Source organism: Pseudochaenichthys georgianus, chromosome 16 (assembly GCF_902827115.2).
Source record: "Pseudochaenichthys georgianus chromosome 16, fPseGeo1.2, whole genome shotgun sequence".
In the NCBI taxonomy this organism is placed as follows: Eukaryota; Metazoa; Chordata; class Actinopteri; order Perciformes; family Channichthyidae; genus Pseudochaenichthys; species Pseudochaenichthys georgianus.
In genome coordinates, this window is record NC_047518.2 from 30,453,926 (window position 1) to 30,472,066 (window position 18,141).

Sequence of the window (18,141 nt, forward strand, 5' to 3'; positions counted from 1 at the left end):
CTTAGTTTGTCGGGGGACATCTTACTTCTTCCTTCTCTCTGTCTATACCCGTGTACACTCATGTTCCGATTAACCCAGCTTCCCCAAATGTCTTTCTTTTTGGTGTCTATATACGCTGGGATCCGGAGTCATGGATGATCCTGCGGTCCTGTGTCCTGGATCGCGAGCGCTGGATCTTGAGTCGTGGCTGTGGTCCTGGATCATAGGTCCTGGATGGATATCCTCGTGGATTCATCTTCCTATTATACACACATGCATTTCCAAACATTTGGACTACCTATGTTGCAAATGTATTATCTTTTCAATTTACACACGGCATCTATTGCACGTCTGTCCGTCCTGGGAGAGGGATCCCTCCTCTGTTGCTCTCCCTGAGGTTTCTCCCATTTTTCCCTTTAAACTGGGTTTTCTTTGGAAGTGTTTCCTTGTACGATGTGAGGGTCTAAGGACAGAGGGTGTCGTATTGTCATACTGATATTCTGTACACACTGTGAAGACCACTGAGACAAATGTAACATTTGTGATATTGGGCTATATAAATAAACATTGATTGATGACTGTAGTGCCAGTTCCAGGCGACACCCCTGGTAATACCCTTTTCACCCCGGTTACACTTTTTATTTGCCCTGTACGATGGGCGCTGTAAGTGATGCAAATGGGGGATGTTGGCTTATCTGGCGCCCGCAGCTCACAGCCAAAGGGCGAGTGAGTGAGCGAGGGAGGGTGCACCTGTACTGGTGCTGTTGTTATTAGAATCTGGTGCTAGCTGCTCTAGCTGATAACTATAGGTAAAGGACTCTCTCAGTGTTTAGATAGTTAACTTTAGTCTAAGTTATCTCAGTGGGTCTTATTTCTAAGGCAGGTTTGAAATCATTCCAATGTATACTATAGGACAGTAAACCAAAAATATCGTTTAGAACTGGAGAGATAAAATCTCGCCTAGGGCAGCAAATTGGATGTTAGATATGCTATTTTGGAATTAATTGAATTTTCAAGTCGCTTAATGGCTTCCATAATCTGGAGATGCAATGTATTACATAATGGTTACATATTTGCAGTGGTTTGGCTTTGTGTAGCTTTGACTAATACAATACTATGTACAGACATCATGCCATGCTTATCTCTTCCCGTTCCCAGCTCTGTGTGTCTGTCTGCTGTCAGCTGATGCGGGTGTGAGCAGGAATCAGCCGCAGCTCATTGGTCGCGCTTCATTTGCACGGTCACATGTGCGCGTGTGTTTAGTTTCACTTCCGCACTACTGCTGTGTGTACCTCGTTAGCCTCTTGGATGCCCTTCTTTCACACATTTGTCAGAAAAAGCGCGTTTAATATCGAGGAAAGAAAAAGCGTGCAGCTAAAAACGTTACTTTTAGATGTGATGAGTTCATGCATATTTACTTTATTCTTTTCTGCATAACAACACAGCAGCTTTATTAAGTGAACCAGGAAGCGACGTTAGCGAGAGGAAGCTCATCAACGTTGGCTACATGTTTAAACAAAGCTGTAACTAACAAAGAAGCTGTGCCCGCTTGTTTACAGTAGAAGAAGTCATGAAGGTAGGTGCACTATGTAGCCACAACTTAAACTTTGTTTATTTTCGGAGGCATCTTTGTAACGGACTGTGTTTCCTATGGAAAGTGTTTGCCTCATGCGCACATCAACAGACATTTTGCATGCACATGACGTTATCTAAAATATGTCGATTTACAACCTAATTACCCAATTACACGATCAGTTTATAATTTTCCTATGCTACAGGGCGTTTTTGTCCAGGATTAAACAACAATTTCTTCCGTGTTGTTTTTTTGTCCAGGAAACAAATACCTGACCATGCCAACCAAGTAGTTCAGTCTGTATAAAGCCGTGTAACATAGCTATTATAATTTCCCAGAACCCACGATAATATATTGAAATGGTGTGTACTATTAAACAAACAGTGTAAACATCAGTCAAATATAAGGTATGACAAATACATGCAGTATACTTTTGCAAATGTAATTGAAGAATAACTTGAAATGTTTCATCTGATTCTCAAAAGGTTGCCTATCAATCTTCTGTCAATTGACTAAATAAACTGCTATTTATAGTATAATGTTACTGTGTTATAGTATAGACTAAAGCATGGCAACATATGGTCGAGTTTCCATTTTTTCAGATTTTATATTATCTAAAGCTTATTTCAAATGAATAATAACAAATGTCAATAATTTCTCTCATGTGGACATCTGCCAGGTGGTGTACAGTCACGATGGAGGGCCCTTCCTGGTGTGGACCCTGGTGGTTCAGCTGGTGCTCCGTGACAGTGGGGTCTACGCCACTAATGGCACAAAGAACTGTAAACTGTTAACAGAGTCTGCCTCAGAACGGGAAGTCCTCAATCGACTAGAGCCACTCGCCTATAAAAAGTAAGAAGTGACTCAACTGTAAACCGACACATTAAGCAACATTAATATGACTTTTTATATTTGTTGGATTGCCTGTAATCAATCAAACATTTAACTTCTTGAATATGCAAACCAATCATGTTAGAAACATTTGGACTGATTTATCCGTTTGAGATGTTATTAATTGTTTATTAAATGTTTTCTCATGTTGACAGCTTTACAGCAGTGACCAATAATGGAACTGAGAGTTACACATACGTGTTCCAGTTGTGCGGGGACGCGGGGGGGATTCAAGGAGCTGGAGTTGTTCAGTTCGAAACCAAGAAGATGAAAGCGACAGTGATTGGCATGTATAATGCAACACAGGCCATTGGAGGAAGTAAGTCCCAAAACATAATAATTACACCCTTATTTACCCTGACTCTGTGTAAATGTTAACCATTTGTGAATTGGAAGGTTGGACAATTGCATTATGTTTGACACAATATGAGCATATGACCAAAAATGCTTAAGATTTGGGTGATTTAGGTCTGCATTCTGTTTTGACACTTTGCTGCCCTTGCAGGTGACTGGGTGATTTTGTTCTACGGAAATGGTGAAAGCTATCATGACCACTGCTCCAAGGAAATGAGAAAAGCCATGATCATGATCTCTTGTAACAGGGGAACAAGTTCGGTAAAAAAAATGCAAATGTGTACATCACCAGATATGTGAGAAATGCTTTGCACTATGTTTAAAACACAAATGCCGGGATCGGGGTGGCTATTTATTAGGTATCCATTGGATACATGATCAAGGACGACATAAACACATACTCCACACAGACTTATAATGCTATGGCACAGTGTTTTACAACTGCTGCAGTACCCTTTGTCTAACTAAAATGAAGAGTGGCTGCGTTGTTCACACAGCGCTACCAATTGGTCTGAAAATTGCCTAATGTTAGCTCCATTTCGCTTCTTTTTTTTATTGTGTGAGACTTATAGACTATTTACCTTTGTGTGTCTTTTACCATCTCACACCCAGGACCAGATGAAGGTGGCGCTGGAAGTGAGGCAGAGGGCGCAGGACTGTTTCTACCTGTTTGAGCTGGACTCCAGTGCAGTGTGCCCCCCTCTTGAGTCCCACCTCAGCACTGGCTCCATAATACTCATCATGTGTGTAAATACACTCTGTTATGACACAAAACCCTTATGTCAAAGCATGTAATATTATGAATGAATATTAATTATAGGCCCTCTCTTCTTCCAGTGGTTTCTGTCTTCTTTCTGTGTATCTCCTCGGAGGATTTCTCTACCAGCGACTGATTGTTGGAGCCAAAGGAATGGAGCAATTCCCAAATTATGCTTTTTGGCTGGAGGTTGGCAATATGACAGCGGTAAGCCTACTATGATTGATACATAACGTCATTAAAGGGAACGTTTGCCACCTTTTTATGGGGAGTTTGAAGTCAATTGAAGCAACACTATATTCTTGTCTAACAGCTAATGCAGACATGGACGTATACTTTTGGCTGAATATCCTAGTCACCCAAAACACTGTTAAATATATCCTTGTCTATAACATCCTTTGCACATTCATCTGTCAGTAACATAGCCAGTCTGCATTGCAAGGGGAAATGGATGTTATATTTCAAAGCGGCCTTAAGTGCATTCGTGCTCCCTGTCTGGACGGAGACAGAGACAAGAAATCCAAACTGAAATAGCATGCAGTTCTTCCTTGCGTCCAACTATGTAGCATTCATGTCAAATGACGTAGTTGCAGTTGCAAACGTGGATTTCCCAATAAATTAAGCATGTTGAGAAACGTGTTGCTTCAATCGACTTCATTTACCCTCACTGTAAGGGAAACTTCTGTAGCAATGGAGAGTCAGGACTCAGAGAGACACGAGGAGAGTTGGAGCTTTGATGTCAAACACTGGTGGTTTATTTGGAGTTTCGGCCGGAGAGTTGACAAGACAGGTGGTGTGTCACGAGTTGACACAGCGGTTGCCAAACCAATTCTGAAGAACTCTTTCTGTAGCTCGAGGTTTTATCTAGTTCGGAGTGTAATAATCAACATTCTTCATCAGTGAGACTAAACATATGGATCCTGAGTCTCACTAGAGCGCTCGTCCATAGAAAAGAATTTGCGCCAGGGAACCTTCGTCCCTGAACAGTAAACTACCTCATGGCAGCTTGTGCTCTGTCATAGACTGGCAACAACAATGCGCCCAAGCTGCTCCTCCTTAAGAGAGATGGCAGCAATACCCAAGGCCGTAGACCTATGCCATGAGAAAGGAGACAGTGAGAGGAGAAAATAATGAACTGTGTCAAAGGTTGAATACCTAAGCAAATTATTTCCCTAACAGTTTCTCTCTTTTTATCAATTTTGATAGATAACCTAAACAACCTATTCTAATAATAATTTGTTCAATACCCTAATAAATAAGGTTCTTCAGAAAGGGTGTAGGCATTCTACACAATGTTGCAAATAATCGCATTAATAAAACATTTCAGATTGAAACAGTCACAATCATAACAATTATCTCTCATCAGTGTTTGGAGCATCTTTTCAAAAGCACGATAATGAACATAGGGTTATAATCACATATAATCACAGATACATAATAACATAAACATTTTAAAACAAATACCTTTTATCATTTACTCATTAGTTAATTTCATTTCCTACAAAATCAAGACTAGCTTGCAGCTCAAATATTTACTTCAAGACAAACATTTAGTCAAGGCGTCAATAAATCAGCATCATGAGAGATCGAACTATGGTTTAAGAGATTCCCACTGGTGAGCTAATCAATCTCTAATCTGCAAAATTGCAGTCTCAACAATTTAGGATTATATTTACGTTTATCTTCATTAAGCTTAAATCAAGAGACTATGGCATGATAACAGAATTACATTACTTGAACTATCAATCATTATGTCATTTCAAAATCTGAAGGGAAATCGTAAACAATTCTCAAAATGTTTAACAATCTGAAAAGGAAAAGTTAGGCAAATATTCAAAGACTTTTGTAAAAACCTGGAAAGGAAGGATTAAACATTCCTAAAACTTTAATTCATACATTTGTAAATGCTACAACTGATCTGTACCAAACTAACTCAATTAATGATTCTTATTAGCCATACTTACCTGAACATCTACTTATGGTTATTCTGTGTTTATCTAATGTTGAATATAGAATATCAATTTATTTAAATTATATTTCTCTAATTAGAGGATCAAATATGCTACATAATTGTTAAATGAAATATTATAAATATTTGTTTTGGGCCAAAACTGAAATTAATCCAGTACTTGAAACATCATTTTAGGTCTGTCTATGCATGGATAATACATTAAAGAGTAGTGTTGTTAAGCCTGATTGCTGGACAATTAAGGATATTAACATTATCTGTGATAATAGTAGAAATACCTTATCATCTGAGAATATTTATTTATTTATTTTGTTTAGTGTGAAAGTGTAATCTCATTTGACAAAATATATTTATCACCACTATTTAACACATGTCTGGTCATTGGAAATATCAAAAAACAATTATTAATTGTACATCTGTAAACGTCTGGTCATTCAATTCAAAGTTCATCTTTGTACGAGAGCTGGAAGAACATGTCCTCCTCTCTTTATGACAGAGTGTCTGGTGTGTAAAGGCATCCTGATACTGTAGATTAGCACTGAGGTGCTGATTGGCTCAAACTCTTTTTCATCAGAGCGCCATATTTCAACCCCCCCAATTGCTCTGCTTTTGTGTGGCTCATTTAGTGAGCACTGTATGATCCCCCAGTGAAACAGAGGCTCATCTGCCTGCATTCCTTCTGCTATCTGCTTGAGAGCAGTGTAACTGCGTATTCCAAGTGGTGCATCCAGGTGTCGTCCCCGTGATGGGGGTAGTTAGGAAGACATCTGCTCCTCCAAGAAACATGGAACCTCGTATTATAGAAGCCTCTGAAACTCTCGCTCGTCCTGCAGGGTTGTCTGCTTGAGCCCACTGAGCAGAAAGATGAAGAGAAGCACCCCCTCTTAGCAGAAAGGTGAAGAGAAATCATCTCTCAGCAGAAAGGTGAAGAGAAGAGTCCCCTCTCATCTTGAACGACCTTGTGCTTCCTTGCCCGTGGCTGGGGGTGCTCTCTGCAGCCGGAGAGTGTGACCCTCTCTCTCTGACCCTTGGCCTTGAGAGCTGTCCTGGTTATTGGATTAACACTTGATAGGGATGTGAGTGAAGACAACTCAAGGTAATGGATTAGCACATTATCATTCAATTACAAAAATAGGATAGGCCCCTCAGATTGCTTCGGGAGCCTTCCTGACACATGCACATGCATAAATGTAAGGTTTGTGTTAGTCATTTAACATGCAAGAATCATATACTCATGTCCATAGCAGAGAAATGTTATTCTAAGTTAAAGGTGAGCTAGTCCCGGTGGATATAACCCCTTCTCAATGATTCTAAATGTTATATTAATTTACCATTTACCGTTTGATAAAAGATTAGTTTATCAGAAATACATTTACTCTTCCATAAAACATAGGTTTGAGAAATAAATTACCCAATATAAAATAAATTACTCAATATAATTTACTCTTCCCTCCCTTTTCTTACATATGTTACATATGAAATAATAATTTAGGAGTCTATTTAAGCATGGTATAGTTTATACTCTATTAATCGAGAAGACTCAGTATCACCTGTGTGCAGCTTACAAAAACTATTGTGAGAAACATATATTATGCAGGAAATTGATACATTTGTTAAAGAACAAAGCATATCTGATTTGGGAGGTAAAGCTTCATTCCCTTAACATCTGAGTTACTACTGATGGCATAGCATGAATGATAGTGGGTGTCTGATGGTGTCATTACTGAGAAATGTCAAACAAATTCAAAACCTTACATTTGAAAACAGGTTTGCATTCCTCCACTTAAGGTGACGTTATCATTGGAAACAATAAAAGCTCATTCTTTTGATGTAGAATCTATCAATTTAATCGTTAGAGCAGAGCAGAACAGAATGGTTGTATTGTAGCCTGAGTACCGTGCAGCCTTTAGTTTTACCAGGTGGAAACATGGTCCATATAATGTGAATACATGCAGAATTAGACAGTAAGAGGCCCCTGACATCAGACCTATTTGAAACAATGGTAGGGGCTTTTACCAGCTCGCTAACACACAGGCAGCCTCTGCGTTGCAGTATGAATAGCCTTAAAAAAACAACCCACCCTGCGGTAACGAGAGTCATGTATCTGAACCAAATGCCAAGCCGTTAGTCTCATCTGACTGACCCAAGGGTTGGTGCTGGTGTGACAGGGAGGCTTCCAGGTGTTTAAAGCAGATGTCATGCTTTCAGTTCATGGCTCGTGGGGGGGAGCAGACCCACGTGAGACAGTATCAACGGCTGTAATGTTCAGTTTGAGGAGCGTCATTCTCTCTGGGAGCAGGAAATGGTGTCCATTCTCGGATCAGACCATTAATGTCCTTTCATGTAGAGCAGCCATAGCATCTCTGTGACTGCACTCAGCCGGACTTTAGCAGGGCAGAACTGGGTGACTCTTACGGCCCGTCTACACTACAGCGTCGAAAGCTCCAATCTGCTCCAATCTGCCCATTCACTTTCAATGGGGTGACGTCACGTAGCCGCGCTTTTTCGCCGAACTGAATTGTGGGTAGCAGAGCGAGGCGTCTCAGGCGACAGAAGTTGAACAATGTTCAACTTCTGTCGCCTGAGACGCCGGAGTAGCCAGCGCCAGCCAATCAAATCCCGTTTCCCAAAATCTGACAGCTGAAGCCGTAGCCAATCAAACCGCGTCTAAGCTGGGAGAGATATCCCGCCGTTCATTTCTATATTTCAAAAAAAGTCGGAGGAGAAACTAACTATCGCCGTAGCGAATCACCCGGTTTTGTATGACCAGACCCTCTTCACCTACCGGGATACAAACCGGAGGAACCAGGCATGGAGGGAGGTGGCAGAGACAGTGGGGGAAACTGGTAGGTTTTCGCCTGTTTGGGGAGTTTATATATATATTGCTCGCATAAAATCCGCGGGGTTTTTTGCTTTGTATGTCGGGGGCGGGAGATTCATGTGATTGGTTGTTGGTCGTGTTGCTTGAATAAAATCCCCAAGCTCCAGACACGCCCAGCTCCAAGCTATTTTTGGAGCTGTAGTGTGGACGCTCCGTTAGTGAAGCCGTCCAAGGCCATAGACAAAATGGAACCACGTACCAACAAAAGGGACACAAGGTCATCAATGTCTCTCTTTACCTTTGGCCTAATTGTAAAACAAATGTGTGGGAAAAATGTGGAGCACTAATCCATCATCATCTGAAATTTAGAGTTAATTTAAATAATTATTTATGGGTTGAAGTCAAATTAACATTAACATTAGAACTAAAGTCAGTCAAAATTGGACGTGCACGGATCAGAATCTAATCAATACACCATTTTCCCTCATCTGTAATGAAAAGGATAACAAGATTAGGTATATTACAGGAGTGTTAAAACACTATTCTAGTACAGATTAGAGGACACGTCTAATGTTGAAGTCAAAGTTATTTAATTTATTTTATCTTATGTACCACATTTAATTTAATAATTAATCTTGAATTACTAATAACTCTAAAGAAGGCAACAATTTACAAAGTGGATAAGGTGAATACTTATCCAAAGTGTGTGTGTGTTTTGAACATTTTGAATTTTGAAAATCCAGATAAAATGTGGCAAATGTTCCCTTTTTAAAAGATCAGGCTCATGTGACTTATTTTGTTTTAATTCATAAACTTTACCCCCCCATACAGGATGGTTGTGACTTTGTGTGCCGGTCAGGAAATCGTGAGGAAGCCTCCGCATACAGAGGAGTGGCAACAGAGCCTTTAGAAGAGGAGCCAGAGGAGCGAGATGACTACTTACTGCCTATGTGACCTCCATATGTCAGGAATGGGACAGACATGTTCACTATGTGACACGGCATACTTTTTCCTCAAGTTTCAGGTTGTTGGTAGACACAAGTCTTGTTTTCTCTTATGCTGGTTTAGGTTAGGACCTGTCAACAATTTGCTTGTATTCCAAACCTGTGCCTAAGGCAACTACTGTGTGATCTGCTTGTCACTTAGGAGGGCATGTTACTCATTGGGCGGAGATACATGTCTGCTCTTACTTCCCCATGCATTTCATTCAGCTGTTTGCTGTCAAACAAATGAATGATTCATCCAAGATTACAAAGTGACAATAAAGATGGACTCTTCAATGGAAATTTGGCACAAAAGGGAGAAGTTAAGAAGTCGGGTTTCTGATTTGAACTCAATGACATATTGCTCATCTTTTCCCGCTTAGCTAATGATTGTTGTTCGAAGTTGGTGCAGGTTGCTGTGCAAGCTGTTATTTCTGCGACATGGTTCTGCACTGACAGGTGCCGGTTACAAAACACAAGTGCTTTTGCTTGTGTCATTTGGCTTTAATCAGTTTGTTTTTGTGTTTTTAAAAGTAATATGAGAATGCAAATGTTTAATGTTTAGTTCTGTTACTATGCTCACACCCTTGCTCAAGAGGTAGAAATCACTGCAGAAACCATAGCTTGACTGAATTTAAGTTTTAGTTTGGCATTTTCTTTTCTTACACATTTTGGCGAAAATATTCCACATCATTGCTAATGTGTACCTAACATGTTTAGCATTTCCAGCTTTCTGACTGACATCTAGGCTAACTAACATCTTCCATTTTTATCAGAAAGGTCAACAATTTAGTTAAGTTGATGTGTTAAACTTACAAGTTTGGTGTTTGAAGCAATGCATCCTGCTAATTTATCAGTGAATTGTATCTTAAATCACTATTGTAGGCTTGTTAATGCTACTACACAGTGATGGATATTTGGAAGGATATGCATTCTGCTTTTCATAATGTATGATTTGAAAAAATATGGTTTGTATCTACTTGTATTTTTATAGTAATATAACATTTGCAGCAAAGGAACAATATTCATACTCGCAAGATATTTAATTAGGAAACGTATGTTTGGTTAACGGCAAATGCACAAACACTAACAACGACAACAATATTTTAGGAGGATAGATCTGCAATGTAAGCATTTTCTCTACACCTTCTTTATTCAAGTTTGTTTATGGTTGTAAAAATGTTACAGCTCTGAGGATAAAATTATAGGTTGTGTCGAAATGATGTTAAAGTTTCAGTTGTGAATTAACTTACTATATTATTGTGAATGAGTGAGAGGACTTAAGTTTGTTTGTTGGATTTTGTTTATTTTTCATGATTTGCTTTTTTGTGTTTTATTAGCCTTTTGCTTAGTTTGGTGAAGTCTGGTGAAAATGGTCACTCCTGTGGATGTAGTGAAAATTTACCAACCTCAAGATTGACATAAAGCTGTTTTGATTCAAGCATGATTTCAAACCACCAAGCTTTCTGTTTGTTTCTTAATTTCACCAAAATTGAAAGTAGCTTATGTGTGCCCCTTGTAGTGGTGAAGTAAGTACACACCCAAGTGCACTCACCTCTGGAGATGTAATTAATGTAAAATGTTTTAATAAAAACATTTCATGCACAGATATTTTTTTATTAGTTTATTTTAATGGACCTCGTGTTTAAGTTTTTAATGGCTAAAGTTGAGTAGCGTTTTGATTACAGATCTTCTTTTGGCAGATGTTTTAGTGAACACCATATTGCGAGAATTGTTTTGTTTGGGTATTATTTTGGGAAAATCCTTGTGGAAGTATTTGAACCTTCACAGTCTATGATTATAACCAGGAGTGGAAAGTAACTAAGAACATTTACTCAAGTATTGTACTTAGGTACTTTTTAGGCATATTTGTACTTTACTTGAGTATTTCCATTTAATGTTACTTTATACTTTTACTCCACCACATTTCAGGCAAATATTGAACTTTCTAGTACACAAACAGTTTTTACTTTATAATTATGCTAATGTAGTATATATCTACACAGCAATTTAAAAATCAAAATGTGGTCCACATCAAAAAGTGTAATGCTCTTACAAGTATAAAAGCAGGATAATATAATAATCAGTATAATAAGAAACTTTGTAAAGATCCATTCTGCATAAAGAGTACTTTTACATTTGATGCTTAAAGTACATTTAGCTCATAATGGTGTACTTCATATTATTCTTAGATGGGACATAGTGCATAATGACTACTTTTACTTGTACATTTGTTATGCTAGTACCTTTGTACTTCTACGTAAGTAAAGCATCTGAGTAATTCTTACAACACTGATTATAACTCTTATAGTTGTGTAATTAATTCATGCAATCACTATGCTTGTTATTGTGTGTTTATGAGCTCTACAGCCGCCGGTACATGTGGTGGCAGTATGCTTTAGGTGACGTTTGATTTATCCACCACCACACAAAGAAGAAACAGAAAAGGACTGTGAGGGGCGGGGTTTCGTTGGAGGCAAAAACTAGCGATCGTTGAATGCAGTTAAAACCAAGATTGCAAAAATAAACTCATGGGCATAAAAGTGTGAAAAGAACAGGAATACCAAGGAGAGGTAAACACACAAGCACGCTGGAAAACACTAATCTTTGACTTTTGGAATGATGATAGCCAGTTAGTGCTAGCTTTCTGCTGCATTGAGAAGCTAGTTTTGCTAGTTAGTTAGCCTATCTAGCTTATGGTAAACTAACGCTGCAGCTTTACTTCTTTGCACCAAACTAACTGCTTTCCACCTACATTTATTATATCTGCATTCGGTTTTTGTTCTAACCTGGGTATGTGTGTTTTATTTACGGCATGTCAGACTTTTGCTAAGAGATGGATAGGCTAACTTGTAAAGTCCATTGTAGTTAGCAACAGCTGGCTAGCTCCTTTCTTGGTGTTTTGAGCTTTCCTCCATGTTGTTCTTTATCTCGCACTCATTTATGTTGACAGCTGGTTTTCTAATGAAAATACCTCAATGCTCATTTGTGTGACTACCAATGGCATAGTAGTAACGTCTGGCAATCTCGTTATCAGTTAAAAAACTGTTAGACAGGGGTCCTCGGAAAGAAGAACTTCAGTATCCTGAATAAAAACAATCCGAGTGCTGGTTATTATGAGGGTGAAACGTTACTGCAGCAGCTCTCTGGAGGACTTTTCTGTTTGATGTCAACACTGACTGTAAGACATTTGAAACTTACTGAGTCAATAAGCAGTTCACTTTTTAGTTAAAAATAATTAAATACAAGTTGTTCTTGCTTCTGTTCAGAATATAGCAGTTTGTTTCAAATATGTATTTATGTAGTATGGATGTTGCAACTATACAGAGCTTTAGCAAGCAATACTGTATGTAATTATATGGTCATGCTACTAAAGCTATTGAATTGAAAAGTTTTAATATGTGCATTTATTTATGTGCCCCCCTAGCGAAAATAAAATGCCTAATTGCATGTTTAACTATGGTTAATGCTAAAATATTATATGTTTGTTATATTGCAACCAGGCAATTTCTGATATTAATACAGACACTTATTTAGTACAAATATTTTTGCTCACTTTTAATGAGTTGCTTCTGTGTTTTGAGTAGCAACAATGGATGCAGGTGAAGACCAAAACACGGGCACCACCAATGGAAATCCACAGACAACCGGGAACTCTCGTGCGCCCCAGATAGCCCACATGTCTCTATATGAGAGGCAGGCTGTGCAGGTGTAAAAACGTCTTACTATGTTTGATGAAAATAAACATGTTTGTTGTCTTGAATTAAAAACAATATATTCATATATTAATACTTCTGTTTAGTATACATCTTATATCTTTGTGTCTGTGTGTATGTTTGTTTGTTTAGGCTCTCCAAGCACTGCAAAGACAGCCAAATGCAGCTCAGTACTTCCAGCAGCTCATGCTGCAGCAGCAGATTAACAGTGCCCAACTCCACAACTTGGCTGCCGTGCAACAGGTAACCCAAATTATTACATTTAAAGGAAATCAGTACAAATGCATGATAACCAGAAGAATAACATTATGTATCTCATTGAACCAGGCGACACTTGCAGCCAGTCGTCAGTCCAACACCCCAAGTAACAGCATGTCGCAGGCAAACACCACTGTAAGTTTCGTTGTAAGTGGCTTGCATTTATAAATACATACAGAGTTTTTTTGGAATATTAAGTTAGGTTGAATAAACATGTCTAATTTTGTTCTTGTCATACCAGGTCAACCTAAGTACCACATCTACAGGAGGAAACGTGACTAATCCCCGTCCCCACGGCCCGGCCACTTCCGCAACAACAACAACGACAACAACTCTCAACCAGTCAGTGCTGCTGGGTGGAAACTCAGGTCAAGGACAGATGTATCTGAGGGTGAGTTAAAAAATAGTCTGCGCTGTGTCAATTTTTGAGTAATCACTATTAAATGAATGCATATTTGACAAGGTTAACAATCTCTTTTGCTCTTTGAATAGGTCAACCGCTCTCTCAGGGCTCCTCTCGCCTCTCAGCTCATCTTCATGCCTGGTGGTACTGCGACAGCTACTGTAGCCACAGTTGCCCAGACACAGCCCCAGCAGCAACAACAACAACAACAGCAGCAACAACAACAACAACAACAACAGCAGCAGCAGCATGAAGTTGCTCCTGCCCAGTCGGACAATGACCAGGTTTGAGCACCATTACCCACTGTACCTGTAAAGTGTATTTTCAGAGGCATGAATTGTCATGGGAGTGCTATTTAACACCACCAAGCACAACCCTGCCACTTTTCTCAAATGCATTTCGCCACAATTGTCTCCTTTCTTTATCTTACAGGTGCAGAATCTGGCCCTACACTGCGCCTCCACTCACAGAGGAGTTTCTGTCAAGTGTGAGCTTCCGGAGAGGAAAGATGTAGCTTTCAGTCAGCAGCAGCAGACTTTTGCCCAGACAGTTCAGCTGCAGCAAGTGCAACCACAGCATCAGCAACACATGGCCAAAACCAACTTTGCTCATCAGACCACTGCTATGCATTTAAAGGCCGGTACTCCTGCTGCTTCTGTGGCTCCTTCCTCCACCTCCTCCCAAGCACTCCCTCTCTCCCAACTCCTCCTGTCCTCTTCTGCCACCCCCATGATGCTGGTGCCCACCTCAAATGTTTCTACCACCACCCAGGGTTACTCCATTGGCACAGTAACCCAGAAAGCCAACATTAACACGCAGACTCTGGTGGTGCAGCCCTTACAGCAGGCATGTACTCCTGCAGAAAAAGGACCAGTGCCAATCCAGCCCAAGACAGTTCAGGGACATCGCTTACCTGTGCAGATTTCTCCTCGACACCCACCTCACATCCTCCCAGCACCACCTCACAACAGTCACAACCCTCCACACATCCCCGTGCAGCTCGTGGGAGCCAGGCAGGGCTTAGCAGGAAACGCCCAGGCTGTGGCCCTGGCACAGGCCCGATGCAGCATGGCCCAGGAGAGTACGGCTGCTGGGAATGTCAACAACAGCACTATGGTAAGATCCACCAATTAAAGGACGTACTTTTGCGACACTGACACTTCTTTGGTTTGGTTTCATTTAACACAAACAGTAACATTTATTTCAACTGCAAAAAGCAACTAAAATGTGATAAAAATAGTAATGTTGGGCTCTACCAGTAATAGAACAGAAATTGTGAAAGACATGCCATCGAAATGTCATTATAAAGCAAAACTGATACATTTTCAATTTGCATCTATCATATTGGATTGTTAATCATTGAATCAGTCCATATCATTGTATTAACTATCCTTGTGCCATACATTGTAACGGGTTTGATTCTCCCCCCCCCTCATGTCATTAGATAAAGCCTGCGATTGGCTCTTTGAAGAGAAAATCTGACTGTGATGCATCAAATGACATGGCGACAGAATCTTTTAACTCTGCACCCATGAAAGATGCTGCTCCTCCGTTATCCCCTGGCCCAAAAAAGGACTCGGGTATGTCTGGTTTTCATCTCCAATTCAAGCATATACCATTAGGAGCAATCCTAAAAGGTGTAACTAAGTCTATACATCGGGTTGAAAGCTCATAATTGTCCCTGTTTAATTCCATTCTCGCTAGCTCCTCCTGCAGCAGCTGCCTTCTCATGTCCTCCCACCCTGTCCTTGCCTCTGCCCTTGTCAAGAGTCGGGCATGGGGACAAAGACAGAGCTGTTCCCCAAGCTGTGGTCAAACCTCAAGTCCTCACCCACCTCATCGAGGGCTTTGTCATCCAGGAGGGAGCTGAGCCCTTCCCCGTGAGTGTGCACTGCTCTGAAAACATAGATTTCACTTTAAATCAGATCTTCTATTTGAAATACATTCACTATACACTATTTTTCCGACATGGTTTCCTTACTTCCTGGCTTGTGTTTGATGTGACAGGTTGCTGGACTTCTCAAAGACAGAGATTTTGCCCTGGTTGGTCGCTCAGAGAATGGACCTCCATGTAAGTGATGGAATAAATAAAAATAATTCATTATACATGTTAGCATGAAGTGCATCATCAGTATTTTCAAAATGTGTAACCGAGTTGTATCTCTTCTCTGCAGTGTTAAAGTGTGAGTACTGTGGAAGCCTCGCCCCAGCCAGCCAGTTCAAAGGATCAAAGAGGTTCTGTTCAAATACTTGTGCAAAGAGGTAGGATTTATTTGTACTTACCAATTGTTGTTACGTTGGTTTGATGTTTGGTAATGTCTTCATTCCTCCAAAAACTCTACTGCGCTTTACATCAATGATAGTTTAACATAGCCAACATCTATACCAGGGGAAGCCGCTTAAGTAAAAGCTACAAAACGACAAACATCTACAAATCTTGTACAGAGTTTTGACTGTGCTCCTGGATCCACAGGTATAATGTGAGCTGCAGCCAACACTTCAAGACAAGCAGAGGGAGGAGTGGTGGAGGACTGCCTCCACCCCCCCCCCCATCTGAGAGCGCTTCGAGGAGAAGGGGCCCGCCGCGCAGGAGTAGCTCTAATATCAACTGTGATCAATTATCAAGCAGGCATCTACCTGTTAAGGTAAGATCTGTAAAGGATGAGACCGCTGATATTCTTATTTTCATCATTGTTAAAGAATTGCTTGAAAATAAGAACCAGCAATGCATTAAGTTACCAAGTATTGCAAGTGAATCTAAAAACAGTTTTGGTTATATTTACATTGTTGTCCATGAACTATTAAAAACCTGTTAATGAGCAAACTTTTTTTTAATTAAATGACACGCACTAGCGTTTATTTTTGAGTCACACATACCGCTGCTGAGATGTGATAAATGTGTACTGATAACCCGCTGAAAATAGTTCAGTTCGTTGCAGTATTTCCTCCACTGCCTTTGAAAAGATTGACACCTTTTTGTAGAGCAATAGGGAATTGGCCCCATTGGCAAAGTCAGGAGGGAAATCAGACAGTATTGATAGTATATGGAATTTCTTGAACAATGGCGGCCTTATGCTTTATATATCATGCAGTGGCATTATCCACAAATGCAGCTTACTCCACTCTTTTCATTGTAGTTTCACTCAGAGTCCAGTCGCTCGGAGGACGTGTCCAGCGACGGGGAAGAGGAGGAAGACGATTCTCTTTCGCTGTCCCCAAGCTCCTCACACTCCTGCTCTCGAGCCGAGCGCAGCGCTCCTCCGTCTGACAGCTCGGCTCCTGGTAGCCTCCCACTAGAGGAGGCTAACTTCCTCTCTGCGACTCCTGGGCAGTGGAGTGTGGAGGAAGTCTGCAGGTTTATCTCTTCACTTCAAGGTTGGTGTTTGTTCTTTTTAGACAACAGTTTTGTATGCCCTAGCCATGCCTCCTCTTTGTACTAATCCTATACTTCCTGTGTGATTGTGTCCAGGCTGTGAAGAGTTGGCCGCACACTTTCTATCACAGGAAATAGACGGGCAGGCTCTGATGCTGCTGCGAGAGGACCATCTCATCTCCACCATGAATATTAAGCTCGGCCCCGCTCTCAAGATCTGTGCATCCATCAACACCCTGCGTGAGTGATGCAGGGACTTCTTCAGAGGGACACCAGGATTCCTCATTCATGACTTGTCCCTAGAATAAATACCTGGAACTGTTTTAGTAAAAGTTCAAAAGATTAAGATCCATGGGGACAGTGAGGATTTTTTTAACAAAACAACGGTGCACCATCAGTCATGTGGAGACATGGGATGGATAGTTTACTTTACGGACCTTGAATGTGCAAAAACATGTTTTATGTATTATGTTATGTGTGAGTGGTGAGCATGGACAGTTTTGGGTATCTATGTGAGTCATGTTTGTCAGTTCTTTGTTTTGTTCTGTCACAGTGAGTAGTCTTTTGTATGTATACTCTTATGAAACTGCCATGTGATAATTGGTTTTAGGTCAACTAACTAGGACAACATCTGCTGGTTTCTAAAAGAAAAGAAACGTTGCCTTCTGGATGTATTTCAAACGGTGCTTTAACTTTAGCGATATGATATATATATATATATATATATATATATGTCCTTTTAGTAGTTATTTGTTTATTTACTGTAGATGTTCAATCCAGGCTCCGATCCCACCGCGCAAAGGACACTCATAAAGCCTGGGTGTATAATTAGTTATTTTTTTACCAGTTATTAAAAGTTTAGTTTTGTATCTTTTACATTTTGTACTACAATCAAAATTATTTTTCCATGGATACGAAATAGTTTTAGTAGCTTTAATCAACCTACCTACCTGAAAATAGGTATTCCTCGTGGTCTGCTCTTTCAAGGGCTGAGTGGAAGCGCTCTGTGTACACAAATGCAGTACTGCCAATAAACAATACCTGAAAATGGAAATATTGGAGAT

The 18,141-nt window shown here is 40.2% G+C and overlaps 2 protein-coding genes across 5 annotated transcripts; both read left to right on the top strand.

Annotated features, from left to right (window-relative positions):
- The first annotated feature begins 1,220 nt into the window (after nt 1-1,220).
- m6pr (mannose-6-phosphate receptor (cation dependent)) lies at nt 1,221-10,784 on the top strand. The gene is made up of 7 exons (XM_034102445.2): nt 1,221-1,555; nt 2,232-2,404; nt 2,599-2,762; nt 2,949-3,058; nt 3,410-3,540; nt 3,635-3,761; nt 9,176-10,784. The coding sequence occupies exons 1-7, from the start codon at nt 1,550-1,552 to the stop codon at nt 9,296-9,298; spliced, it is 834 nt and encodes a 277-aa protein (XP_033958336.1). The 5' UTR covers nt 1,221-1,549; the 3' UTR covers nt 9,299-10,784.
- Nucleotides 10,785-11,610: 826 nt separating this feature from the next.
- Nucleotides 11,611-18,131, top strand: phc1 (polyhomeotic homolog 1). Of its 4 annotated transcripts, none has more exons than XM_034102868.2 (14): nt 11,611-11,900; nt 12,912-13,036; nt 13,176-13,286; nt 13,371-13,448; nt 13,543-13,692; nt 13,794-13,988; nt 14,137-14,820; nt 15,149-15,284; nt 15,409-15,584; nt 15,712-15,775; nt 15,879-15,966; nt 16,178-16,349; nt 16,842-17,079; nt 17,174-18,131. In XM_034102868.2, the coding sequence occupies exons 2-14, from the start codon at nt 12,920-12,922 to the stop codon at nt 17,323-17,325; spliced, it is 2,361 nt and encodes a 786-aa protein (XP_033958759.1). In that variant the 5' UTR covers nt 11,611-11,900; nt 12,912-12,919; the 3' UTR covers nt 17,326-18,131. The 4 variants fall into 4 exon arrangements, with proteins under 4 accessions (XP_033958759.1, XP_033958758.1, XP_033958761.1 ...); XM_034102867.2 differs by having other exon boundaries at nt 11,612-11,900; nt 12,915-13,036; XM_034102870.2 differs by having other exon boundaries at nt 11,612-11,900; nt 12,915-13,036; nt 13,371-13,436.
- Nucleotides 18,132-18,141: the final 10 nt, after the last annotated feature.

Excerpts from the sequence above, each read along its gene's own strand:
- m6pr (XM_034102445.2), top strand. Across the intron at positions 3,541-3,634 it reads GGCTCCATAATACTCATCAT|TGGTTTCTGTCTTCTTTCTG; the intron begins GTGTGTAAATAC and ends CTCTTCTTCCAG. Across the intron at positions 3,762-9,175 it reads AGGTTGGCAATATGACAGCG|GATGGTTGTGACTTTGTGTG; the intron begins GTAAGCCTACTA and ends CCCCCCATACAG.
- phc1 (XM_034102868.2), top strand. The coding sequence starts at position 12,920 with ATGGATGCAGGTGAAGACCAAAACACGGGCACCACCAATGGAAATCCA. Across the intron at positions 13,287-13,370 it reads ACTTGGCTGCCGTGCAACAG|GCGACACTTGCAGCCAGTCG; the intron begins GTAACCCAAATT and ends TCATTGAACCAG. Across the intron at positions 13,989-14,136 it reads CCCAGTCGGACAATGACCAG|GTGCAGAATCTGGCCCTACA; the intron begins GTTTGAGCACCA and ends TTTATCTTACAG.